The following is a 25,063-nucleotide window of genomic DNA, read 5'->3' as shown; positions in this document are numbered from 1 at the left end:
ATGGCCCAAGCCTCCACTGCCGACGATCATGTAATTAAAGGATCGAGCTTTAAATAGTGTTGCTCGCATTCGCAGAAGCTCAAGTAGCACGCGCGCGCATCATTGTTCACTTCTTTCATGGACAGCAGGACAACAGCATAGCAATCAGGATGTCTTCTGCGATGGCCCTCGAGTCGGGCCTGACCCGGATCGTGGCCGACCAGGTCGCCTTGGCTCGGGCAACGACCAACACACAGAAGATGAAGGCCGCCATGAAGAATCAGTGGGACATCCGAAAGAAGCTGAAAGCCTCCAACGAGAATGACCTCGCATTCGAAATGGTTATTCGAGCCCAGATCGATGAAGTCTTCCTGGTTCTTGCCCATCTCGGCGAAGCTATCCTGCCATTAGGCGTGTTCAACAAGGATTACTACCTGCAAACACTGGGAGACGTCCAGGCGGCGATCGCCAACTGCGGACACGAGCTTCTTCCTGTGGCATGGGGTGAACTTGACGCCGAACTCCAGTATGTCTGCACCGCAGGACTGGCGATATGCGCTTGCTACGCCCCCATGCCTCTGTACCGCGGATTCGGTGCTTGTGTTCTCTCTGACTATGACTGGGCATGTCCGGATATTGCGCATCTCGAGGAAAAGGCCAAAAAGAAGGCACTCTGGACCGTCTACGGCATCAAGCAGAGAGTTGATCCTCAGGCGACGCGATCCGTGTTCCTCGCATTCGATCAAGCAATCCAGATGTTGCAAGTCAAGCCCATGGCGTTTCTCACGAAACGACCAGCGATATCCAGCATCGCTGAACACCAACCGCACTTTGGAGCAAAGCCAAAGAAAGAAGTCAGAGAAAAGCTCGACCTGCTGGAAGATTGGGTCAAGCAGCTGGAGCGTCGTGGACATCCCGCCCCCAAAGCGAGCCGACTGACTTCCTGGGGCATTCCTTTTGCGACCTGGACGTCTCCTTACAGTTGTCACATCATGAAGGCAGCCAAGGACTGCGAGACTCTTGCGTACCATCAAATGGACCCCGGCAGACTATTGCACGCCTTCGTCTGTCGAGCAAGCGCAAGTTTGGACGAAGGTCAAGTTCTCGTGCTTCTCCCGGGCAGCCCTGCCGAGTCACTGCTTTCCTGGCTAGAGGGGCTACCAGGCATGTCCCACAAGATAGTCAGATGGGAGGATCTCGACACAATGTACTTCGAGAGCAAGATACCGAAATCCCTGCGGAAGCGCATCGGACAGTATCCACTTCCTACGCAGTATGCGGTTCGCAACACTCAAGCTTCCACGAGACTGTCTCTACCAATGTCATCTTCGCGCTCGCCGCTCGAGCACCCGAACACGGTATCTCCGCCCCCATACTCTATGCAAGTTCGACCTCAAAGATCTCAGATACAGCTCCCAGTCGCGGAACTCGGGCTTGCCGATCCGAGCGAACTGCCCACGAGCCCGGAAGGACCTGCTCCAAGTCTGCCACCACGCCCTGACTCTACACGGAGCGCACCGCCGGCTACTACCGCTGCCCCTAACGGTCTGGGAGTGTCTGCTGGGACCAAGTCAATACATACGCTCCGGCGAAAGCCTCCCGCGAGTGCGACAGCACCAACTCCAGTCGTGGCCACGGCAGCAGTTGCGGTAGGTACGCCTGCTGTCAAAAATGCACCAGCACAGGAGCTCGACTCTGTGCCCAAGCCCGCAGAAATGCCGGTAGACGCTGCTACCGCTCCGTCGGTCGAGATGCCGGCACTTACAGCCGTAGAGCTTCCAACAGACTACCACATTGATGCACCGGCGCCACTGAGGCCGAGCAAGAGCTATCAAAGCATGCGGAACTCATCCGTCCCGTCTGTAAACATCGTCGCTCCAACAGTAACCGAGGAGCCAAAAAGTGTTGCCAATACTCTGCAGCCGCCGCAATCACCCTATGTAAACCCGCAACCGCAACCCGCTGGCACCAAGAACGACAGTCATGGTTCACCTCTCAGCCCTGAAGCGAGTTCACAAGATACCGGCAGCTCTGACCACTACCTTGCTCTTCTGACCAAGGTCGCGAGTGGCGAGATCAGCCCACAGGCGCTGAGCGAGATGCTATCGAAGGGCAATGGCGCTGCTGGTCAAAGTAAGGCGCAAGCAACAAACGAATATACAGCGCAGCCTCCGACTTCTACGACAACACCCGAGCGCAGCCTGCCATATCCGCTCAAGGAAGAAGAGCGCTCACTGCCGTACCCATTGAGCCCTACAGATGGTCCCGCGTTCCGGAACGAGGATGAAACCCGAGCCGAAGCAGAGATTCCAGCAGCACTACGCCCCGGAAATTCTTGAACAACGAGCATGCCGTCCGCTACCCTAAATCTCGGTGAACATCTTCGCACTGGGCAAGCTATACCCAGTCACCGCAGGAAACTCGCTCCAATCCGCCTCGAACAAAATCGCGCTCTGGCAAGCACTCCCCAACCCTGTGTTGTTCAACCATGCCGGCTCCCAGTAATTGATGCCCTGTCCCAACCCATTCGGAACCCTCTTCAACACCTTCGCAATGTCCTTCACCCACTCGATCTGCCCCTTCGCAGAAACAGGAACACTCGGCTCGCTCAACTCAGGCGCATCAAGTCCAGAACACTTATTTGGCCAATCCGTCTCGACGACGTGGATCGGCTTGTTGTACTTTTTCGCCACCGCGTTCAAGGAGTTCTGCAGATTCTCCAGCGTAGCGTTCGTGCCGTAGAACGGATACATGCTGAAGCCGAAAATGTCCCACTCGCTTTCCGACACGCCCGCGGCCGTCAGCGCGCCGAACCAATTCTCCTGCAGCTCGAGGTCCCAACCGTTGTCAATATGGATCATCACTTGTGGTTTCTGGACGCCAACAGCGACAGCGTCGTCGACGCCTTTCCGAGCGGCAGTGTAGAGGATGGCGAAGTTGCTGAAGTTGGCTACGCGCTGGTCTTCGTTCTCGATGAAGGGGTAGACGCGACCCAGAGGCCAGAGCATGCCGTCGCGCAACTCGTTGCCGAGGGAGACGAGCGAGAGCTCGACGCCTGCGTCGGAGAAAGACTGCAGTGTGCGGGAGACGTAGTTGCGGAGGGTGTGCGCGAGCGGCTTCAAGGTCGTGGGCCAGGCTGCGGGTTGGTATTGCTTTTGGGGGTCGGCCCAGTCTGATGATGGTGTTAGCATGGAAGTGTCAGAGGGAGAAAGGGATTGGACGTACAGTCGCTGAAATGGTAGTCCAAGTAGATATGATACCCCTGCTTGTAGAAACGCTTTGCCAATGCTTTGACGTATTTGAGGTTGTACGTTTCGTAGTCTGCCATCGATCAGTCAGTCGCTTCCTCGTCTTGCAAGAACGTTTGTACTCACATCCGCCATCGTACGGAACAGTCGGATGCACCCACAACCGAAGACGAACAGTGTTCATCCCCTCCAAGATGGCTTCGACGGGTCTGGTGGCATTGTTCTGCGAAGTGTCCTTGTAGATCGCACCGCCATCTTCCAGGATCTTGAGCGAAGACAGATCGAAGCCTTTGTAAAATTCTACATCGCCTGGGTATGATGGCGGTCCTTTTGCAAGGACTGTGGCGAGGAAGGAGGACCAGAGGGCGAGTTTCATGGTGCTGAACATGGTTGCTGTCTGTCAATGGATGCGGCACCAAACGATGTACTTGGGAAGACTGCTATTTCATCTCGCCACCACAAGACACAATATATAACATTCATCACTCCTCGACAAGCCTTCGGCTCATTTACAAACGGAGTTGATGGCCATGAGACTGAAAGCTCGGTTCCACCAATTAAACAATGTTGTTGCAGATATAGCCGGTGAAGAGGAGATGTATTGACTCCTCCACATGCCGGTGCCTTCAACGACGTCTTGAATTGTCATGTTTGGAGTCCAGGCATTTGTATGCCTATACACTCCCGGTCACGATGTCGAGGACATCAAGGCGGCGGTTGAAAGCATAGAATATGATCAGCTCTGAGTGAATTTGCTCGACCCTCGTCGCGCGCATGTCGACCTCATTAATCCTCAGTCCAGGCATTATAGACCAAGACACCCTCATACCTTGACCTACCCAAACCCTGGTTCAATGTCTGATCTGCTGGACGTGAATCGGCTCAACGTGAGAGGCAACACTCGAAAAGGCGGCAAGAGGGCCGCATGGTCGGAACAGTACGTCTTCTCTTACACTAACAAATTCTCGTAGGGCCTCGAAAGAGCCCGTGGGATCGGATACGAGACATTCATCGGTGCAGAGCCTCGCAGCCGTTGACCTGCTGTACACTGTCTTGGATGAATGTCCTGCCTTGACTTCTTTCAAGCCATTCACCAAGTAACAGGCGCAAGGGCGCAAGGAATCCAGAGTAGATTTCGAAGAATGGGAGCGGGTACCGTGTTTTCTGTTCAAACGTTGAGTGCCCATTCGACAGCTCCTTCTGCGTGCAGAGCGGTAGTATCGAAAACCGGGACATCACAGTCTTCTGGACCAACCAGCATAGTGATTTCCGTGCATCCAAGAATGATACACTCGGCTCCTGCATCAACCAACGCCCGAATGATCCTGACATACTGCTCTCGACTGCGCTTCTCCACCCTACCGCGGACGAGCTCAGAGTATATGACATCGTGCACGGTGTTCCGATCCTGCTTGTTGGGTACAAGTACGTCGAGTCCAAACCTGGCCTTGAGCCGGTCTTTGTAAAAGTCCTCTTCCATCGTATATCGAGTGGCAAGTAGTCCGACTTTTGAGAAACCTCGTTCCACAATCTTCCTGCCGGTACAGTCCGCAATATGGATCACTGGGATCCCAGCTTGAGTTTCGACTTGGTCGGCCACTTTGTGCATTGTATTCGTGCACAGCACCAGCCCCTCCGCTCCAGCTTGTTGCAAACCAGTCGCCGCTTTCGCCAACAGCTCTGCCAACTTCGTCCATTTACCAGCGGCCTGAAGGTCCTCGATCTCCGCAAAGTCGAATGAGTACATGACGGACTTGCTGCTGTGCGTGCCGCCGAGCCGCTCTCGCACTGCACGGTTCATTTGCGTGTAGTAGAGCGAAGATGATTCCCAGGACATGCCTCCAAGGAGACCTAAGGTCTTCATGGCGAGACAGCGATTTGGTGCTACGGGATAGCCGAACCACTGGAGTAAAGGCAGCTTGTGCTTCTGAGAAGCCGTGAGGGTTCTTTTGACTCATCGCATCAGTTTCTTCACGCCGTTTCACCTAAATGTAGTTCGAACATCGCTTATAGGCACGCCCTTCCGTAGACAACTGCATTAAACGAAACCGACAAAGTCACCAATCAAACTCCCAATTCAACGCGGCAGACAACGTCGAAAACAACGGCCGATGAGGAGCCCCGTATTGACAAAGGCAGAAACGTGGAGCAACCCAACATCCCGTCTCCACATGCCGATGCGTTAAATTGAAAGTGTCCCCTGTACCTCCAGTAACCCCAGTGTGCGGGAAGAGAGTCAAGATCGCACCTCTATGGTTAACTCTGATCATCACGCTTCACCCTCGCCTCACGCACTTCCACCTCACTGATTGTCCGCTTTGGTCCTGCAAACCAATACCTCCCACCCAGCTGGAAAGGGAAGAACCAGCCGCCCAGTGCTATGATAGCAATACTTCCAATGACCACAGGGCAGTAGTTCAGCGTTTCCTGTCCTTCGTCAGCGACGCTCACCCATGCTTCAAGCAAGCGGGACGACTCACCGCAGTGACAGGGTAAATTTGCGGAAGCATCAGCACGACAAAAAGGAACATGATGTATCCGGCCGCAACACAGCTGACAGGGAGCGACCAGCGTCCTAGATGCCACTTTGCAGGTTTGAAATTCTTCTTGCCGACTGTTTGTCGTGCTACAATCGGTATCAGGTAGGACAAGTTGGTGCCCACTGTCGCTGCCGCCGTCAACGCCGAGAATGCAACGTACGAGCCAATAACTGCAGCATTGATCGCAATGGACAGCACTGCTACAAGTACACCGGCGTTGACAGGGAGATGATGGCGGTCGGTGACTCTGCTCAAGAAGCGACTGCACGGCAGGATACCGTCTCTAGCAATCGCGAAAGTGATCCGTTGCGCGCTGAGGACACAAACCGCCGTGCAGAGGATCCCGTCGAACCAGATCAAGAACAAGAATGCACATGCGCCGTTTCGACCCAGCAGTTGCACACAGTACTCTGCGAAGTTATTTGGGTAGCCGCCGTTGACGACCCCTTGGAAGTCTTGCATGCAGAGGATGGTCAGGGCGAGGATGGGGATGGAGAGGACCCAGGTTGCCAGTGTGCCGCTCCACATGCCTTTGGCGACGACGGAGCTTGCTTCGTGGGTTTCCTCTGCGAGATGGACGGATGCATCCTGCAGAGAGTCAGTGAGAAGCAAGTGACCGTCTGGTGACGACTGACATAGCCATAAAACTCCCAGGCACCAAACAGGACACCAACCACCCAGCAATAGCTATCGCTCGCTTCTTTCACCGTATTGCCCTCCTCGTCAACCCCATAGTTGATGCCATTATAAAACGTCGTGAAGATCTCAACAGACTGGAACCCCTTCCGCCGCGACGCCGCAACCGGGAACCAGATCAAGTACATCGCAATCAGCATGAACGTGCTGTACGCGCACAAGCGAAGCAGAAATCGGACAGTCCTTGGGCTCACGCAGTTGGGGACGACAGCGAGGATCGTGATCGACGCGGACATGCACCAGCTGAACCAGCCTTTCTGCACGGCCGCCGAGTCCGGGTACAGGATGATGAGCATGGAGGTGAGGAAATTTGTGGTGCCTTGGGCGCATCCGGGGACGATTGTGATCCAGCCCGCCCAGTTGAACCATGCTATCAAAATTGTCAGTCACGCTGGGTAGGATTCATTCGTTTTCGGGCTGCTTCACCAGTGAGCCAGCTCAACAGCGGACCGTGCTCTTCGCCTCCCAGTCGATACGCCCTGACAACACGTTCACCTGTCAGTCATGTACCTAAAATTGGGAATAGAAGAACACACCAAAAGTATATCCCGCCCGCAGTCGGCAACGCGGCAGCAATCTCTGCCATGGACAGCGATACAAGCAGACTCAGACCTCCCACCATGATCCAGTTTGAGAATGCCGCCTGTGGGCCACCAGTGTACATGGCGAAGCCGAAGAGTACGGGCATGCCGCTGACGAAGTTCATGGTTGTCTGTATGGATCTAAATTAGCCTGCGATTCTGCGATGCAGACTGCTGGTGGTAGTGGACTTACATAGGTCGCTGCCCAGTTCTCGAATCTGAAGACTGGTATTCAGCAGTCGTCTGAGAGCTTGATTCAAGCGCTCGACTTACAAACCCAAGCTTCGCACGAAGACCTGACGATACCCCAACGAGGCGAGAGTATGTTCGTCTTTACTCATCTCCTTCACCTCAACCTCTGTAGAGGCGGCTTCTTTGGACCCCATCACTTCCACACCCACTTCCTTGCTGGGTTCGTAGCTTTTGGAGTCCATTATTGGAGTCGTCTTTCGCCTTAGACCTGCTCACGATATGTCCTTCGAGGAAGGAAGTTATGATGAAAGAGGTGAAAGGAAGCAGAGCACACCGACAGGTCCCACCTGTGTAGTACCTCACGAGATACGGCTGCAACTTCGGCACCTGCGCACGCCGCCGGAAGCATGGAGCAACAGCAGCAGCAAAGAAAGCCCATGTCCTACATGGATGTCCCACGCCTGAGGGGTCATAGGTGTCGCAAAGAAACGCCCTGCAGCTCAAACGATAAGCTCGCGTCGAAGGAAGTCAACCTGGTTGGTCCTAGTTATTAGACTGCAGTGAAGCTTGCACGGAGCTCGTTCCAGAACTAGTGTTGTTTGATGCATAGGCCTGTTTAGTCTCTGCATACTCAAGACTTTCTCGCACGAAGTCGAGCTTCCACCGAAGAGGAGGAGAAAGTGGCTGGGATGCAGGCTGGGGTTGTTGTTCTTGGGCGACAGGGCTGCGCTGCAGGGTCTGTAAGCGAGGTGTCTTTGTGCCCGACATCAGACCAGTATCTCGATCAGCGCGAAGAAGCTGGTTCAATACAGTCAACTACACACTGTACGATCCGTTACCTTGGAAAGACTGCTTCAACAATCCCGGCTTGCGGTTATCGAGATCCAGAATCATCTGGCCAAAAAGCCCGTTGGCCCACGAGAACCCTGCACACAAGTCAGCTATTTGCTTGTTCAACGCAAGAGCATGGGAAGACGAACATTGTCTTGTCCAGTCACTGCTATTAAACGAGTTAATACTCTCATGAATCAACCCCAACCCATCCGTACTCCCCACAATCTCCCCCAACTGCCTTACAATCTCCCCATCATCCGTACTCGTCAAAATCTGCACAATACTCGCCATCGGCCACGCATAACCCGGTCCGTTATGCGGTCCTCCGATCGCACTAATCACCGGCCCGCGCATGAAGTACGGGTTATCGGCGCTCAATATCAGTTTGCGCGTGTTCTGGTACGTCTCGTCGTTGACGTCTAGGTAGCCGTAGAAGGGTGCCGCGAGGAGGGAGGGGATGTTGGCATCGTCCATGACGTTTTGGCCCATGTAGCCGTCGACTTCGTATGGGTAGAAGGAGCCGTATTTCTTGGAGTGCGAGACGGCGTGCGCTTCGATGGATTGGCGGAGACTGGTGACGAGCTGGCGCATGCGGTTTGCTAGGTGGGAACAGCCATCGATTTGTGCCATGATGTCCGCGCAGGGCTCGAGGAAGGTGGCAAACATCATGTTGCTTGGGACCAGGAATTGGAATATTGTTGCGTCGTCGGAGGGACGGAAGAACGAGCGAATAAGGCCGGTACCGCTGTCGACGGGGTTTCCTAGACCGTCGTTTTCTGTTGTTTCGGAGGCACGATCAGTGAAGCGGGTGAAGGTGTAGTCGAGGACGCTGACGTTGCCGTTGGGCTGATAGGTGGGGATCATTTGTCCTTCTGCCACGTCCATGATGCTGGAGATTGCCGAGACCCAGTTGTACTTCTTGAAGAACGAGATGTCTTGGGTGGCGTTGTAGTAGTTGCGGGAGACTTCTAGGAATGCTGCAAGACTGTCGAGCTCGTATTTGCTGCGGGCACAAGATCGTCAGCAACCTGGTATTTTGATTGAGAGAATGCAACGTACCATTCGAAGACGCTCTGGTTGTTATACTTCGGCGTGACCGTGTCCTCGCTAGCAGCATCGTTGTCGGAAGGCGGGATGCCAGATTCCACCGGCGGCTGGAAGGCATTGCAGTATGGGTCGGTAAGGATGTACCGCGCCTGCAGATTGATCACACCTCTGTACAGAGAAGCTAAAGAGTGCGCTGAATCCGATGCCTCAAGCAGAGGCAGATATGACTGCACTTGGTTGGCAGAGTCTCGGAGCCACATGGCGTTGCTGTGAGGCTGGTCAGCACATGCGCTTGTTGGAGCGAGAGTCAGGTGATACGATACATGTCTCCGGTGATCAAGAATGTAAGCTCCTCGTCCGAGCTATTGTTGGCATAGCCTTTCCACTTAACTGCAGTGTCCAATGTGTTTGGGTAAGCATTGACGAACAGCCGCTTTAGATCCGGATCAGAGATGTCGCTTGCAACACGGTCGACAGTATCCTCTACGACGGAGAGGTTGAAGGTCCGACATCTTGAGACGGGTCGTTGCCATGAAAGGTTGTATACGCCTCCGGAGTACGGCGGGTGGTGCTCGGTTGAGTAGACATAATAGTCAGGACATGTCAAGTTGACTGCTGCTGCTGTTCCAAGTACTGATAGCAGCAGTGCTGCTTGATTGAAAAAGACCATTCTTTCTGAACTGCCACGAATGGAGATTACGAGACAATGAAAGAGTAACGCAATGTTTATAGATGCTTAGCTCTGACTGATCGACATCAACAGTCAGGGCCTAGGTGGAGACGAAGGATGTCCCACTGTGGTGTGGTCATCGCATGAACGAAACAGCCGTGCGATGTGGAAAGTGCATTTGATGTCTCTCATGGTCGACCGAACAGTTCGACTAACCTACTTATGCGTAGTCACGACCAATTGACTTACCTTCAACGAGCCGGTTCAGGAAAGACCATACAGTAGAACAGAAACTCATCATCTTCATCTTCAACATGACGCACCGCCGCACGCCGCACGGGTGTGCCTGAACCCCACGCGGGCGGGGTAGGTCGCACGCTCACGTTGCTTCAATCGGCTCGTGCAAAGTGTGGGGATGGGGATGTGGAGAGATGCTTCCGAAGCTGCTTTCGCATGAAGATGGAGTTGGATGGCTGCAGCACTGCCGTCTCGTGGTCGCTCGCAGTCAGTCGGAGATGTAAGCGTGTCCATATGAAGCAGCTGAATTGGTCTGGGGTCTTGGGTGATTGTGTCGAGCAGCGGAGTCAGGCAAAGCATCTGGCCCCTCTCGAGGCCAAGGAATCAGGATGCTGTGTCCAGTCCCCATGATGAAACCGTACCGCACGACGGCTGACCTCCTGTGTCGTGTGCCCATCCTCGTCAGACGACAAGTGTCGATAGGTAAGGACACGGGGATGATGGATTTGCAGAACGTGAAGTCCACATGGCCGCTCCTGCCACATGAAGCAATCCCAATGCAGCTAGACCCGCCGATAAGATAAGATGTCATGAGCTTCACATGAAATCGAGAATTCCCCCTCTCATGACCTCGACACACACACCCCAGCCTCTCACCTTCACCACCTCGTCGCAACACCCTGTTCTCGCCAGTCCCGCGCTACCACCCCGACTGCCACCGCGATCACCACACCTCAACCTCCACCACTAACCCGCATCCTCGAACACCACCAGGCCGCCGCCATGGCCACCGACGTTCCCACCTTCAGCTACCCCCACCGTACCTCCTACTCCGCCTACCGCGTCCCAACACCTCCACGCATCATCGTCCCCCCACCCGCCCTCAACCAAGACCACCTCCCAGACATCACCCTCAACACCCTCGACTCCGCCTTCACCACCTCCGTCGACCAGAAAAACCTCATTACGCAAAACGTCTTGCAAGAATGGACCTACGAGCGCCGGCGCGAAGCCCAGCTCATCCTGCCCTACCTCTTCCTCGGCCCCATGACATCCGCCAAGGACGAAACGTGGTTACGGAAGGAAGGGATCACATGCGTGCTCGGCGTGCGGCAGAAGGGGGCGTTCGAGAGCAAGCTCATGAACGGCGCGTTGCGGAAAGCCGCGGAGATGGGGATCGAGCACTACACGGTGGATTTAGGCGGACATCAGGACCTGATCCAGGCGTTCCCGAGCACGTCGGCGCATGTCCAGAATCACGTCAAGCACATGCTCGAGTCGACGGGGCAGATGGGGAAGGTGCTGGTGTTCTGCGAGAGCGGGAATGAGCGCAGTGCGGGGGTTGTGGCGGCGTATTTGATGGAGGCGCATGAGGGGGTGGATTATATCAAGGCGATGCAATTCACGCAGGCGCAGAGATTTTGCGTCAACTTTGATGATGGCGTGAAGAGGTTGTTGCAGGGGTATTGGGATATCTTGTGCGCGAGGCGGCAGGTGGCGGCGCAGTCGACGGATAGCCAGGCTGTGAACGGATCTGCCAACACTGCTGTTCAAAGCACACCCAAGAGGAGCCTGCAGCGCGACGAGGACGAGGACATCGATGGCATGGGCGGAGACGACGTGGAGAGGTTCGGCGGGCGTACGTTTGTGCCGTTCGTCGACGTCGAGGAGCCGCTCTAGTGGAGATGTCACGATGATGATCACTTTATTACGAAGCGAGGCGTTGCTCTGGGAGCAGGGAGGAACTTCAATCCATTAGAGATACCCACTAAGCGAATAGATTTCTCCAGCACGGCGATCATATCGCTGTTATTCATGGAGGCTGGCACCTTGACTGTGCTCCACGACAAGAGCTGTGCGATAGTCGCTTGAGATAGCCAGAGCAAACATTTCAAGCTGTTCCAGTCCAATCAGCATCCATATTACCATATTGAGTCCAACAGATCTCAGCCAAGCTGGAGCGCCAGCAAGGCTGAGCGAGACGCCCAGCAGTTTGGGTTCTTGCTGTTCCCCATTCACGCCTTGAGCTGACGTACTTCAGCGACTGGACAAATAACTCGGACACGTCCAACGGACACATATCGATGCGAGCTCCTCACTTATTCCTTTGCCGTTGGCGAGGTTACGGCCAGCTGCTGGTGTCCTGCGCAGGTCGAATGGTATAAACAATCAACCAATCCAGGTACCTCTAATTGCTACATGTAAGGTACCTTGTGACGTGGCCTGCTGTCTGCTGTCTTCTTCTCCGCTCATTTAGATGAGACTGCATCAAACGAGTGAGAACATCCCAACGCTGGGCTCAGGTGTGGTGCCGTCCCAAGACCACCTACGTCCGTCGAGGCCGAGGAGCGATACAAGACGATGAAGATGATGACAATCACATTCTCTCTCAAGCCGACCACACCGACTTGGCCTAACAAACACAAAACGGCAAGCCACAGCACAGACTGCCATTGGGCGTCGACACCGTGGAGTCCCCACAGGCGCGTGACTGTAGCATGGCGCGCCATACCTGGCAGGGAAGGGATCTGTCGACTGGTGGGTGGATGTCCGATTGCCGATAGAGGAGATGGTTCGGAGTCTGTCACGAGCTTTGGGGGAGAGAGGAGATTTCGTTTCTTCCTCTGACTTGGTTCCGCGACGTAACCTTGAGGATTGCGCGCGCACAGCTTCTGGACGAACTTGGAGAGCTGGAAAGCGTGAGGAGACGGCGAGACAGCTCAAGGTACGTTTCTGATCAAGACGTCACAAGCCCGCCCGGCGACCTCGGCGATTGCTTTAAAAAGGCTTGAGGTCTTGAGCTGCTTGGTGCCAACGCGACGAAGACATCTCAAGCTCTCTCCAAGGCGATCGCTTGGCCTGGCTCGCCTGGGCAGTGAGCGATCGTCAAGATCAAGACTGACAAACCACAACAGACACAATGTCCTACAACGGCAAAGAAGAGGGTTCGGCCTCCTACGTCGAACCCACCACCACCAACCACACCAACCATGGCCGCCACACGCGCGACCACCCGGACGACCACCTCAGCGTCGGCCAGTACCTCGCCACGCGCCTCCCCACCCTCAAACCCCCCATGGACAAGCTCGAGAACCCCTTCACCCTGCTCGCCATGCTGAACTTCAAGCAATGGATGTTCTTCCTCGTGGCCTTCTTGGGTTGGACCTGGGACGCCTTCGACTTCTTCACCGTCTCATTGACGGTGTCTGATCTCGCCGAGACGTTCGGGAAGGATACGAAGGCTATCACCTGGGGCATCACGTTAGTGCTGATGCTGCGGTCAGTGGGCGCGATTATATTCGGGATCGCGAGTGATCGGTACGGCAGGAAATGGCCTTTTATCGCCAACTTGGTCCTGTTCATCGTGCTGGAGCTGGGGACAGGGTTCTGCGATACCTACGAGCAGTTCCTCGGCGTGCGAGCGCTCTACGGGATCGCGATGGGTGGGCTGTACGGCAACGCGGCGGCTACGGCGCTCGAAGACTGCCCGGAGAGGGCGAGGGGGATTATTTCGGGGATGCTGCAGCAGGGCTATGCGTTCGGGTATCTCCTCGCGACGGCTTTTGCGCGCGGGCTCGTGGATACGACACCGCATGGCTGGCGTCCGCTGTACTGGTTCGGCGCTGCTGTGCCGGTGTTGATTATAGCCTTCCGTCTCTGCCTCGGCGAGACGGATGCGTATATCGAACGCCAGCGTCTCCGCTCCAGCGACGACGGGGTGGGCAAGACGTTCGTCGCGGAAGGCAAAGTGGCGCTAAAGCGGCATTGGATGCTGCTGATCTACATGGTCCTCCTGATGGCCGGGTTCAACTTCATGAGCCACGGCTCCCAGGACCTCTACCCCACTATGCTGGAGAACCAGTACCGCTTCTCCGCCGACGCCGTCACCGTGACCCAAGTCGTCGCCAACCTCGGCGCCATGTGCGGCGGCACGATCGTGGGATATCTGTCCCAGATGCTCGGGCGGCGCTTCAGCATCATCTTCATCTCCGTCGTCGGCGGTGTGCTCTTGTATCCCTACTCTTTCACCGGATCCGAGAAGGTGGCTGCTGCGGCCTTCTTCGAGCAGTTCTGTGTGCAAGGCGCTTGGGGCGTGATTCCGATCCATCTGCTCGAGTTGGCTCCGGGGGGGTACCGCACGTTCGTTGTTGGGACGTCGTATCAGCTGGGTAATCTTGTCAGCAGCGCGAGTTCGACCATCGAGGCGACGATCGGAGAGAGGTTCCCACTTCCCTCCATCACAGAGGGTGGAGACACCGTGCAGCGATATGCTTATGGCAAGGTCATGTGAGTCTTTTCACCCACTCGTTCTGGTTGCGCCTTTCACTGACTATTCTTCACAGCTGCATCTTCATGGCGTGCGTCTACGTCTACGTCATCATCCTCACGTTTCTCGGGCCTGAGTACAAAGGCCGCAAGATGGACGCTGAATCCGATCAGGACCTGCAGGAAGCGCGAGGTGTGAGGCACGCGCCGAACGACTTGGAGCATAACAGCGAGCACTCTGATGAAGAGAAGACGGAGAAGATGTGAGATGAGATGGGAGATGTGATTTTGCATAGTAATGTTGAGATGGAAGAAGCAGATGTATGTTCGTCGCGAAACGCCATGAAGTACCGCGCAGAAGACCTGGGCGCCTAGGTCTTGATGTCTTGAAATACTCCGCATAAGCTATCTTTCACAAACTCAGAGTGGTTGGCCGGCGGTTGGCAACAGTTGACAAGAGATTCCGTGCTTCTTTCAACTTCATGTGGTGTCGTCTCGTCTTCTCTGCGGTCGGTCGTCGAGAAGAGGCCTCGTGTTGGGTGGACTCGATCACTAATACCCGTGCGACCCCATCAAAGCACGGTCACGGTCGGCCGGTCATCTTTAAGCGTGCGCCCTGCGGTTGTAGAGTCGCGCACGATGCTCTCATAAATAACCGTGTTGGGGACGAATCTGCCTCAAAAACTCCCATGCCGACCTCACTTCTTCATCTCATTACCAGGTTCTCGCTTTTCGACGCGATCTTATGGACTTATTACTAATAAATTTCATCTCGGCCTTCGCACTTTGCACCATCTTCGGGAATCCTTCAGGTCTGGATTCGATGGCGCGCCGAGTCTCTTGGGTCGCATCCGGGGAGATACGTACCTACCTGGCGCGATTCGGGAAGGCCGGTCTTTCTTTTTCTCTGCACAGAACGGCGGGAGCGAGATCTTCGCTTACTTGGCGCATGGAATCGCATCGCATCGCGACATCGATGACGAGTGGCGAGGGGCATGATAATGCGATTGTTTGTCGCAGATCGGGGATGCGCGCGCAGTAAGAAAAGAACAATCTCTCTGATTGTGTGACAAGGTTGCTTGCCAAAGGGCCCTATTAGCAAATCCATTGGGTGGTTGCAGCCCAGCGATCCAATCCAGCGCCTCGGTTCTGGCTGGCGTTATTATCAAGGTTGCCCTGCCGTTACATCGGAACGGACGCTCGTGCCTCCAGCTCTCCAGCGACTCTCCACTCGCGTCGCTTCGCGCTTCGTCTCGCTCGGCCTTGTCGGCGACCCCAGGGTGGCGGATATCGTCAATTTCGACTCTCATGTCGAGCATGCAGCGTGGGTGCCTGCATGGAAGGTTTTTAAGCCGTGGCCGGGTGGGACAGAGATGGCGTCTCTCAGGTAGGGAGATCAGCCTCACGAGAATCGCAGCCAGATGTTTCGGTCGCACGAGAAGTGTGCTTGTGGTGGATGGTGGGCATGTTTCCAAAGCACATCCTCGCCGGCGCAAACACCCCATGTGAATCCACGGGCGGATTCGAGATGCTGACGGTGCCTATTGTGGTGCCTTGGGTGCCCACAGTGCCTTGAGGGTTGAGACACGAACGATCAGCTATCGCCAACACCTCCACTTGCCTCGTTCTAGAAGGTGTATGGAAGGGGGCTAGAGATGCAGGGCCAATGGTGGCACTGGAGAGCTTATCATGCGCGCAGCTTATCGTCGGTCCAACGAGACAGCACGCGAGGCATGCGCGGCATGTGTGCTTAGCACGGCCTGGGCGTTCGTTCCCCACTGTCCTGTGCTCTGTGTGTCCTCTTTGGCTCACAACACTCCCACATCCTTCGCGTTCATCTTCGCGACGGGCCACCCCCCTCCACTCGGCCACTCGGCTTACCTACAAGCAGCCTCAGCACGCTTCGCTATCGCCTCTTAGCGCGCCTTCACACGCTTGTCCCGTGCTTAGCGGCCGGCGCGACCCTGCCCTCTTGCCCCCCCAGCTCGCTATATAATCCCGTGCCCGCTCGCACGTCTCCCGCGCTGACGGCTCCGAGCTCATTCACACATCCATCAACACAGTATACACCTACCCCCAGGATGAGTCTAAACCCCGCCGCGCCCCCAGCGGTCTACGACCCCAATGGCGTCGGCTCCGTCTACCCCGACGAGAAGGGCTACATCTCGGAGAAGAGGGGCTCGCTCGTGGAGCCACACCCGGAGTACGATGTCATTGAGGCATCCGGCGGCCACGAGCTGAAGCGCGACCTCAAGTCTCGTCACATGCAGATGATTGCCATTGGTATGAAACAACACTTTTAACTTCCTTGGCTACGAGGGCGAAGCTAATACCAAGCACCAACAGGCGGCGCAATTGGCGCAGGTCTCTTCGTCGGTATCGGTGGCGCCTTTCAGAGTGGTGGGCCCGCCTCGGTGCTTATCGGTTTCATCATCATCGGTGCCGCAATGTACTTTGTCATGCAGGCGCTCGCCGAGCTGGGTGTCATGTACCCCGTGAACGGTGCCTTCTTCACCTACGCCCATCGAGTACGTTGGTACCTGTACGCCAAGTATTGGACTTGATAAAAGCAGAAACTAACATGCCAACCTCCAGTTCATCAGCCCTGCGTGGGGTTTCGCAACCGGCTGGGATTACGCTATCCAATGGCTTACCGTCCTGCCCTTCGAGATCACCGCCGCTACCCTGACCCTCGAGTACTGGAAGGCGTCCCGAGAGCTCGACAAGGCCGTGTGGGTCACCGTCTTCCTCGCCGTCCTCTTCATCATCCAGATTTTCGGCGTCAAGGGCTACGGCGAGACGGAGTTCTTCCTCTCCATCATCAAGATTATTGCTTGCTCGGGCTTCATTATCCTCGGCATCATCATCAACGTTGGTGGTGTGCCGACCGACGACCGTGGGTACCTTGGTGGCCAGTTCTGGCATGAGCCGAAAGGTCAGGCGTTCAAGGGCGGATTCCTTGGGTTCTGCGGTGTCTTTGTCACCGCCGCGTTCTCCTTCGCCGGAACCGAGCTGACGGGTCTCGCCGCTGCTGAGGCGGCCAACCCGATCAAGAGCATTCCCATGGCTACTAAGCAGGTGCTGTGGCGTATTTGCTTCTTCTACATCCTGTGTTTGCTCATCGTCGGTCTCGACGTGTCCTCCGATGACAGTGAGTCCCTTGCTCTACTCCCCAACACCGGAACCATTGCTAACTCAGATCCCAGAGCGTCTGCTCAACTCTTCCAACGACAACACCAAGTTCTCCCCGTTCGTCATAGCCATTGCAGATGCCAACATCCCGTACCTGCCCGGCATCTTCAACGGAGTCATCACCCTTTCCGTCATCTCCGTCGCCAACAGTTGCACGTTCGGCAGCACGCGTACGCTCCAGGCTCTGGCCGCCCGCAAAATGGCGCCCAAGTTCTTTGCCTACGTCGACAAGTCCGGCCGCCCGATCTGGTGCATCGTCCTCCAATTCTGCTTCGGTCTGCTCGCCTACGTTATCGACGCCGGTGGCGACGCGCCCGGCCAGTTCTTCAACTGGCTGCTCGCCCTGTCCGGTATCGGCAATCTCTTCATCTGGGCCTCCATCTGCATCTCGCACATTCGCTTCCGCAAGGCGTGGAAGCTCCACGGCCACTCGCTCGACGAGCTGCCCTTCAAGGCCTCCTTCGGCATGACCGGCTCCTACATCGGCGTCTTCCTCTTCGTCATCGTGCTGATGGCCACCTTCTACACGGCCGTTGCCAGCTTGGACGCTGAGTCCTTCTTCACTTCTTTCCTGGCAGGCCCGCTCATTCTGTTCCTCTACTTGCTCTGGAAGGTCGTGACCAAGGAATGGTACCTCCTCACGCCCCTAGAGAGCATCGACGTCTCGTACGGCGTGCGCACGAACTTGGAGGACCTGCAGGCCGCGGCCGAGCAGCAGAGGAAGGAGCGCGCGATGCGGAATTTCCCCATGCGCGTTGTGCATACGCTGTTCTAGACGCCTCTGCTACAAGCGACGTGGGAAACATGGCGGGTTCGTGTGTATCGGCTGAGCAATGCGTGCCCGCTGAAGCGTGCTTTCGACACTCTTGCCATACATTGCTGCACTAGCACAACCTTTCGTGTAGATGAGTTTTGTAACGGAAGACATGAAGTTGAAATAAACTTACTTTGACTTACTTCCTACGTCTGACGTCTTCTCCACTTGTTTCACCTACCCCCCAAGCACGTCGTCATGAGTGTGTGCTCTGGCCAGCATCCGATTTGCTATGAGGTGTTGGGCGTCCTTCGCCTCAGCCAGCCACATCCAGCCGGCCGAGCGTGTAGAATGCGATGCCATGCGTGCGAAACAGTGTTCTGGCATGACCTCCGGTGTCAGAACAAGTGTATGCGCAGACAACCACCACTCCTACAAAACACCATCAAAAACACACAAGGAAATTGCACATACACACCTACCCTAACCCCCCTTCATCTCCCTCCCTCCTTCCCCTGCACCGACCTCACGACCAAATCGCCTCTACCCCCTTCTTCATCCACCCCTTCTCCTTCCCCACCGCATACTCCACCTCCTGCGCCTTATAAAATCTCCTCCCCTCATCCAAATCCACCGTCCCCACATCCACCCACTTCCTGCCGCGATAATAAATCTTCGCCCCGACGTAGCACAGCACGATGGCGACGACGGAGACGTAGACGGAGAAGAAGTGCTCGGCGCTTTGGGGGGAGCCGAGGGGCCAGACGGCGAGGTAGAATTCGGCGATGATGAGGATGATGCACCAGGAGAGGCCCCACCAGGCGCCCCAGGGCCAGGTCCAGGTTGTCCAGGGGAGGTCGGCGGGGTCGCGGCCTGGTAACATACAAATAAAGAGGTTAGCGAGTGCCACAGACAATGGTGTAAGTCAGTTTGATGTTGGATGCCTACCTTGCAGCGACCACGCCTTCCGCATGCGAATGTGCGAGAGGCAGATCATGCCCCAGCCGAAGAGGGTGAAGAGGGAGGTGAGGTTGGAGAGCCAGGAGAAGACCTCGGAGCCGGTGTAGGAGACGTTGATGTAGGAGAGGCCGCCGCCGATGAGGAGGGTGGGGATCAGGGCCCACCACGGGCGGCCTTTGGAGTCGGCTTTTTGCATTTGCTGGGACGGCAGTGTTAGTGCGTGCGATATGGTGGGGTTGGGGGAGGAGGCGGGGGGAAGACGTACGCGAGGTGCCATGCCGATCTGGGAGAGACCGTAGAGGGTTCGCGAGCCGCCGAAGCCGGAGATACTGCCCGTCGACACCACGGAGATGAAAATGACAGCGTTCATCATATGCGCCAGCGCCGGCACGCCACCCTCACGGAACGCAATAACGAACGGCGAAGCATTCGTGCCATCCCCACCAAAGATATCCGGGTTGTTCGGCGACACGCAAATCGTAATGATCAAGCTGCCCATGATGTAGAACAAGCTCAGACGGAGCCAGATGGAGCCGACGGCCTTGGGGACGGAACGTCGGGGGTTGGCGGTTTCGGCGGCGACGAGGCCGGCGTTCTCAGACCCGGCCATGGCGAAGATGCAGGTCGGCATGACGGAGAGGAAGCCCTTGAAGCCGTTGGCGAAGGCGTTTTGGTTCCAGTAGCGGAAGCCGATGGGGCCATGGCCGGGGGCGCCGCCGGCCGAGATGCTGTGGAGGGGGATGTAGGGTTAGTGGGGTGGAAAGGGATGGAGGGTGGGTGTGGTAGACAGCACTTACATGATGCCGGCGATGATGACGACGAAGATCCAGCCGAACTTGATCATGGAGCAGATGACTTCGATCTCAGCGAACCAGTTGACCGCGCCGACATTCACGAGCACAATGACAAGCCAGAAGATGGTCATCCAAGCGGCGACAGGCACAGCGTCCGTCCAGAAACTCAGCACGGTGTTGACAGCCTGCAACTCATTGGCGATAGTGATCCAGTAGCTCATCCAGTACGCCCATCCCAGAGCAAACCCAGCGGCCGGATCGACGAACTTGTTGCTCCACTGCACGAAAGCGGACGGCAGAGGGTACATGACAGCCATCTCGCCGATGGAGTGACTGACGGCCCAGATCATGGTGCCGGAGAGGACGTAGCCGATGAAGATACCTGCCGGGCCGCCGGAGGCTAGACTGCTGCCGGACCCGAGCCAGAGGCCCATGCCGATGGAGGAACCAAGGGCAATCATGGTGATGTGGCGGGTGCTGAGGCGGCGTTGGAGGTTGGAGTCGGCGCCGTGGTCGTCGACGAAGCCGACCTGGCCGTGGCCATGGTCGAAGGCCTTCTCGTCCGGGTACTCTGTCTTCTTCTCCACGTCTGAGTCCGACATGTTGGGCGTATGTCTCTTGTAAGAAACCTCCAAGAGTGAGGGTACAAGGAGAAGGAGAAACACGGCAGGAGAGGGGACGAGGAGACCCTACCTTTATCTTTACCACCTACCTCGCACCCCGCGAACCCAACCGCTCCCATGTCTTCACACGGCCTGGGTACAGGTACTTTGACGGCCCAGATCTGCCATCCAGATAGCTGCTGCAACATCCCACCTCCGTTATCAGCACCAACGTTACCATGCCCAGCTCGCCAAGCAGATAACGGCTGAACGTGAATGGCTTCTTGCGTCGACTTATCGACGCTGTCGCTGCAACCGACGGCTTGGGGAACAGGGAGTCGCAGTCGTTGCATCGTTCTCCAAGGCCACCCCTAGAATCCCCACGCCCGGTGTGCCAATGCATGGCGGTCGCGTGCTTCTCGTGCCTTGTCTGTCTTGGAAGGGTTCGAGAAGGCTGTGCCGCGGCCGCCGGGGGAGATGGTGTTGGTGGCCGGTTTGGAGCTGGATGGCACGGAGGGGTAGATGCGGGCTTGAAGGGTGTTGGATGCCAAGTTGTTGCGACCTTATCGTCTTCGATATCCGGTTCGTACCTACAGCCTGGCTCCTCGTTCTCGTCGACAGAAGAGGAAGGTGGTTTGGAAGGCCGAGAGAGCGTGGCGTCCGTAGCTTGGACGAGCTTGTGGAGGGCTTCATCTGGCTTTCCATCTTGTCTTTATTGAAGAGGGAGGAGTGTTGTTTTATTCTTGCCGAGCGAAGTTCTCACCCAGGTATTCCAGAGTCCAAGATTGATGCCATTTCCATATCTCCATAGCACGGCAGTCGTTCAATGGCAAAGTCTCCCTTCTGGACTTCCAGTGATTCTCGAATCCTTCGATCGGTTTGGCCAGTAGCCGAGCTCTCATCACAGCACTTAGCTGCATCTCATGCCTGCACATGACATGGTCCAGTCCATATCGGCCAAGAGGAGTCCTCGCAGTGATGAGGTAAAGTCAGAAGCGTCCAGGATGGAGAGAAGTGAAGTTTGAGATGGAAAAGACTTAAATATCACCGGCCCACGTGCAATCCACAGGGCGCGAGGCTAGTCGTTGACTTTTTACCTAATGATTCCTTCCGCGTACGCAGTTCAAGAGACGGGGGCTGAACGAACGACACGGTCCACCGTTTACGGTCACCAGGATAAGACGGCGCACGAGAGAGCCTCCCGACAGTGGAATAATAACCAGTTTGCCATTGCTACAATTTTTAGCAAAACGCGACTCTCGATGCCGCAAGGTTCGCCCTTTCTAGCAATCTATACCAGTGTAAAAACCACATCTACCGTAAAGTATCAAGAACCGTAGCCCACATCCATGCCATGCTTGTCAACCATTCCCCCTCCCCTGCTCATCCCCCCCATCCACGCTCCGCCTCACCGGACGCCCCGGCGAGCGAATCCCATCACCGCTCTCCCCCTCCGCCTCCACGTCCCCTTCGTAGGAACCAAAGTTCAACGTACTTTCTCGCTCCTACGCAAAAGCAAAATCAGCACCACCTCCTTCCCACACCCCAAACCCACGAGAACAAGTACAGGTAAGAGGAGAAGGGAAAACGTACCGTCGCCCTCAACGCCTCATCCACACTCCGCAAAAACCGTCCCTCGCCGCCGCAACACTCCACAATCCCACTCACGCCCATCAACCGCCACACCTCCGTCCTTCTCCCGGGGACCCGGCAGAAAAACACGCTCGTGCCCCTCTCCACATACGCCTGCACAATCTCCAACAGCACCTGCGCCGCTGCGGGATCCATGGACGTAACGCCGTGGACGTCGAAGATGACGTTCTTGTTGTGCTCCTTCCGCCGAACTTTGGGTAAGGCGGGATGCGCGGCGCCTGTGCCGTGGTCCTCGAGTCGGCGGAGGCGGTCCTTCAAACTCCCCGTGTTGGCGAAGGTAAGCGGTTCAGGGACTTTGATGATCAGACAATGCGGCACCATCTCCACGCCATCATGCTCCGCATTTTCAAACTCCTGCGTCCCCGGCACACGCCCCAGAATCTGGATCCGCGGGCGCGTGGAGTGGCGTAAGAGGCGGAGGAGGGACAGGCCGATGCCGACGGCGATGCCGATTTTGAGGTTCCAGAGGAAAGTGGTGGTGAAGATGAGCAGCATCAGTAAGAGTTCGGAGTAGCCGGAGATCTGCCAGAAGAAGTGGATGTCGTGGGGCGCTTCTTCGATGAGGGAGTAGGCTACGATGGTGATCATGGCGGAGAGGGTGCCTTTCTGTCATTCACCCATTAATACATTAGCAAGGTTTGAAAGGGGGAAGTGAAGTGAAAGAAAGGGGGGGAAAGCACGAACCGGGATATAATAAAAGTACTCCATCAAAAACTCAATGCACACAATCGTAATCAGCGACAAGAAGACCGAACTCATCGGCGTCCGGCCCCCCGTGCTCGCATTCACCTTGCTCCGCCCATACCCCCCGAACCCAGGCAGCGCCATGAACAAGCCGCCGAACAAATTCGCCACTCCCAGCGCCACGAGCTCGCGGTTCGCGGAGAGGGGCATGTCCTTCAACCCATCGGCTTCCTCGACTTCGTTGCCATCTTTATCTTTCACTGTTCTGGTAGTTTTACCACCGCTGCTGGCACCGAGACTCTTGGCCGCGACGCTGCTTTCGAAGAAGCCGAGTAGCGCGATGATAAAGGCCGTGCTGAACGCGTCGTCGACGTGTTTGAAGTTGTCCTCGACAAACGGCGAGTGGACTTCGAAAGGCCTCCCTTTGGAGCGGATATCGCCCATCAACGCCAACCCCTTGCTCTCCCAGTCGAACTTCCACGCAAAGACCGCGGAAAGGACGACAACGGCGAAGCGGTCGGGGATATACGCCACCCAAGGCGTGCGCGGCTGGAGTCGGCGCTTGAGCTCACGCATGACCATGACGATGGCGATGGTGGTGAAGGACACAATGCAGGTCAGCTTATGCGCTTCATGGCCGTGGCGGAACAAGAACAAAATCTTGTCAAGGCTACTACCGTGCGAAGCGGCTTGGGAACCTTTGGCGACGGTGTTGAGGCCCATTTCGGGGATGAGCTGGTCGACTAGAATGACGATTCCGATGGCCGAGATGAAGCCTCGCAGAAACGGGCGGGAGAGGACGCCGTCCAGGAAGCCCAACCGGCAGAGCCCGGCGAGCAGGATAATGCCCCCCGCCAGCCCCGTGACCATGCCGGCGACTTGGGCGTGTTTCTGGTCTTCGTGTTCGTAGTGCGTGCCGCGCTTGATGGCTTCTTTGACGACGGAGCCGGTGAGCAGGGAGCCGGCGGCTTCGGGGCCGACGACCATTTGCGGGCAGGTCCCCAGCAAAGCGTAGATCAGCGGATTGAACACGAACGTGTACAGGCCGTTGATCGGCGGCACATGACCCAGATTGCTGGCATAAGACAACGACATGGGGATGTAGAACGACGCCATCGTCAGCGCCGCAGTCAGATCCCCCGTCAGGTAGGAAGCACGATACTGCCGCATCCAATTGATCCCCGGCACGTAGTAGAGAAAGTACATCCACCGCTCATGCCGCACCCCATGCCGCCTCGCGAGCCAATGCGTCGTACTTCTCTTCCCGGGCTTGCCCAGCAACCCATCCGTCACCGCGTTCCCGACGCTGCCTTCAATGTATGAGCGGTCATCCATATCCGCGGGCTCAGCAGGCAGCGTCCCGCCATACCCATCTTGACTTCTGTCGTCTTGCCCCATCGCCGAGCCGTCGAAAGAACTCGCTATACTCCCATACCCCCTCCCATACCTCGGCCGCGGCGAGAACGCGCCATGATTACAATTGTAGTGCCCGCACTTATGCGGGACGTGATACTTCTGCCCATCCCCCAGCAGCTTCGTCTGCGCGGTGGGTGGATCTGGGGAGTCTTCGATCTCGCCTTGCACTTTCGTGTCGGAGGGGTCGGAGGAGATGCTGGCCCAGTCTTGCGCGAAGGGGTGGATACCGGTTTCAGACACTTCGGGAAGGGTATCGTGGTCGGGGCGGGGGAAGTGGAAGGGCTCGTCGGGGGAGGAGGGGGGCTGGTGCGCTTGGCTTAGGCGGGAGGGGACGGAGGGGCGGTGTTGGTGGGCGACGTTCTGGCTCGAGACGGAGGCTCCTCTTGATCGTGCGGGGCCTGCTGCCGTCGGGTCGATGGTGGAGGAGGTGGGTTGGGCGTTGGTGCCGCTGTTGGACGCCATCGTCTCTTCCTTTGACTTCCTCCGCTGGGGTGGGAGGGATGCTCGTCGTGTCTAGCGCGGAAAGAGAGGTTGGTTGTTATAAGACATCGGCCGACATGCTTGAAGACAACATGACCACTCCAAGTAATTATTATGAAAGTGCGCAGGTCGCATGATAGGGTACATGGGTACTTGCAAAAGAAAAAGTCGCCCGCAACAGAGGGGTGACGTGCCTGCAGCTGATCGACTTCAAGCTTTCACAAGTAAAATCCTCCGA

General features: G+C 56.4%; 11 protein-coding genes across 11 annotated transcripts; 4 read left to right on the top strand and 7 right to left on the bottom strand.

The window, feature by feature from the left end:
* Positions 1 to 149: 149 nt before the first annotated feature.
* Positions 150 to 2,318, top strand: LTR77_000974 (uncharacterized protein; the record flags this gene model as incomplete). The annotated part of the gene is made up of 1 exon (XM_064798238.1): positions 150 to 2,318. The coding sequence occupies one exon, from the start codon at positions 150 to 152 to the stop codon at positions 2,316 to 2,318; it is 2,169 nt and encodes a 722-aa protein (XP_064664472.1).
* Positions 2,319 to 2,342: 24 nt separating this feature from the next.
* LTR77_000973 (uncharacterized protein) lies at positions 2,343 to 3,615 on the bottom strand (the record flags this gene model as incomplete). The annotated part of the gene is made up of 3 exons (XM_064798237.1): positions 2,343 to 3,151; positions 3,205 to 3,300; positions 3,354 to 3,615. 3 exons carry the CDS (start codon positions 3,613 to 3,615, stop codon positions 2,343 to 2,345), a joined length of 1,167 nt encoding a protein of 388 aa, XP_064664471.1.
* Positions 3,616 to 4,395: 780 nt separating this feature from the next.
* On the bottom strand, positions 4,396 to 5,091 carry LTR77_000972 (uncharacterized protein; the record flags this gene model as incomplete). Its single annotated transcript, XM_064798236.1, has 1 exon — positions 4,396 to 5,091. One exon carries the CDS (start codon positions 5,089 to 5,091, stop codon positions 4,396 to 4,398), a length of 696 nt encoding a protein of 231 aa, XP_064664470.1.
* A 392-nt stretch (positions 5,092 to 5,483) lies between these two features.
* Positions 5,484 to 6,759, bottom strand: LTR77_000971 (uncharacterized protein; the record flags this gene model as incomplete). Its single annotated transcript, XM_064798235.1, has 3 exons — positions 5,484 to 5,654; positions 5,708 to 6,355; positions 6,403 to 6,759. 3 exons carry the CDS (start codon positions 6,757 to 6,759, stop codon positions 5,484 to 5,486), a joined length of 1,176 nt encoding a protein of 391 aa, XP_064664469.1.
* An 86-nt stretch (positions 6,760 to 6,845) lies between these two features.
* Positions 6,846 to 7,478, bottom strand: LTR77_000970 (uncharacterized protein; the record flags this gene model as incomplete). Its single annotated transcript, XM_064798234.1, has 4 exons — positions 6,846 to 6,942; positions 7,000 to 7,175; positions 7,238 to 7,262; positions 7,318 to 7,478. The coding sequence occupies 4 exons, from the start codon at positions 7,476 to 7,478 to the stop codon at positions 6,846 to 6,848; spliced, it is 459 nt and encodes a 152-aa protein (XP_064664468.1).
* A 574-nt stretch (positions 7,479 to 8,052) lies between these two features.
* On the bottom strand, positions 8,053 to 9,377 carry LTR77_000969 (uncharacterized protein; the record flags this gene model as incomplete). Its single annotated transcript, XM_064798233.1, has 2 exons — positions 8,053 to 9,073; positions 9,130 to 9,377. 2 exons carry the CDS (start codon positions 9,375 to 9,377, stop codon positions 8,053 to 8,055), a joined length of 1,269 nt encoding a protein of 422 aa, XP_064664467.1.
* A 1,430-nt stretch (positions 9,378 to 10,807) lies between these two features.
* On the top strand, positions 10,808 to 11,704 carry LTR77_000968 (uncharacterized protein; the record flags this gene model as incomplete). The annotated part of the gene is made up of 1 exon (XM_064798232.1): positions 10,808 to 11,704. One exon carries the CDS (start codon positions 10,808 to 10,810, stop codon positions 11,702 to 11,704), a length of 897 nt encoding a protein of 298 aa, XP_064664466.1.
* A 1,240-nt stretch (positions 11,705 to 12,944) lies between these two features.
* JEN1 (Carboxylic acid transporter) lies at positions 12,945 to 14,557 on the top strand (the record flags this gene model as incomplete). Its single annotated transcript, XM_064798231.1, has 2 exons — positions 12,945 to 14,311; positions 14,368 to 14,557. The coding sequence occupies 2 exons, from the start codon at positions 12,945 to 12,947 to the stop codon at positions 14,555 to 14,557; spliced, it is 1,557 nt and encodes a 518-aa protein (XP_064664465.1).
* A 1,814-nt stretch (positions 14,558 to 16,371) lies between these two features.
* LTR77_000966 (uncharacterized protein) lies at positions 16,372 to 18,257 on the top strand (the record flags this gene model as incomplete). Its single annotated transcript, XM_064798230.1, has 4 exons — positions 16,372 to 16,573; positions 16,637 to 16,818; positions 16,886 to 17,441; positions 17,497 to 18,257. The coding sequence occupies 4 exons, from the start codon at positions 16,372 to 16,374 to the stop codon at positions 18,255 to 18,257; spliced, it is 1,701 nt and encodes a 566-aa protein (XP_064664464.1).
* Positions 18,258 to 18,762: 505 nt separating this feature from the next.
* Positions 18,763 to 20,592, bottom strand: LTR77_000965 (uncharacterized protein; the record flags this gene model as incomplete). Its single annotated transcript, XM_064798229.1, has 4 exons — positions 18,763 to 19,109; positions 19,185 to 19,395; positions 19,462 to 19,924; positions 19,994 to 20,592. 4 exons carry the CDS (start codon positions 20,590 to 20,592, stop codon positions 18,763 to 18,765), a joined length of 1,620 nt encoding a protein of 539 aa, XP_064664463.1.
* Positions 20,593 to 21,953: 1,361 nt separating this feature from the next.
* On the bottom strand, positions 21,954 to 24,807 carry LTR77_000964 (uncharacterized protein; the record flags this gene model as incomplete). The annotated part of the gene is made up of 3 exons (XM_064798228.1): positions 21,954 to 22,097; positions 22,186 to 22,851; positions 22,930 to 24,807. 3 exons carry the CDS (start codon positions 24,805 to 24,807, stop codon positions 21,954 to 21,956), a joined length of 2,688 nt encoding a protein of 895 aa, XP_064664462.1.
* Between the last annotated feature and the right edge of the window lie 256 nt (positions 24,808 to 25,063).

Source organism: Saxophila tyrrhenica (assembly GCF_035928015.1).
Source record: "Saxophila tyrrhenica strain CCFEE 5935 chromosome Unknown scaffold_1, whole genome shotgun sequence".
Lineage (NCBI taxonomy): Eukaryota > Fungi > Ascomycota > Dothideomycetes > Mycosphaerellales > Extremaceae > Saxophila > Saxophila tyrrhenica.
Note: the sequence above shows the minus strand (reverse complement) of the source record. Positions and strands in the feature narration are given on the sequence as shown.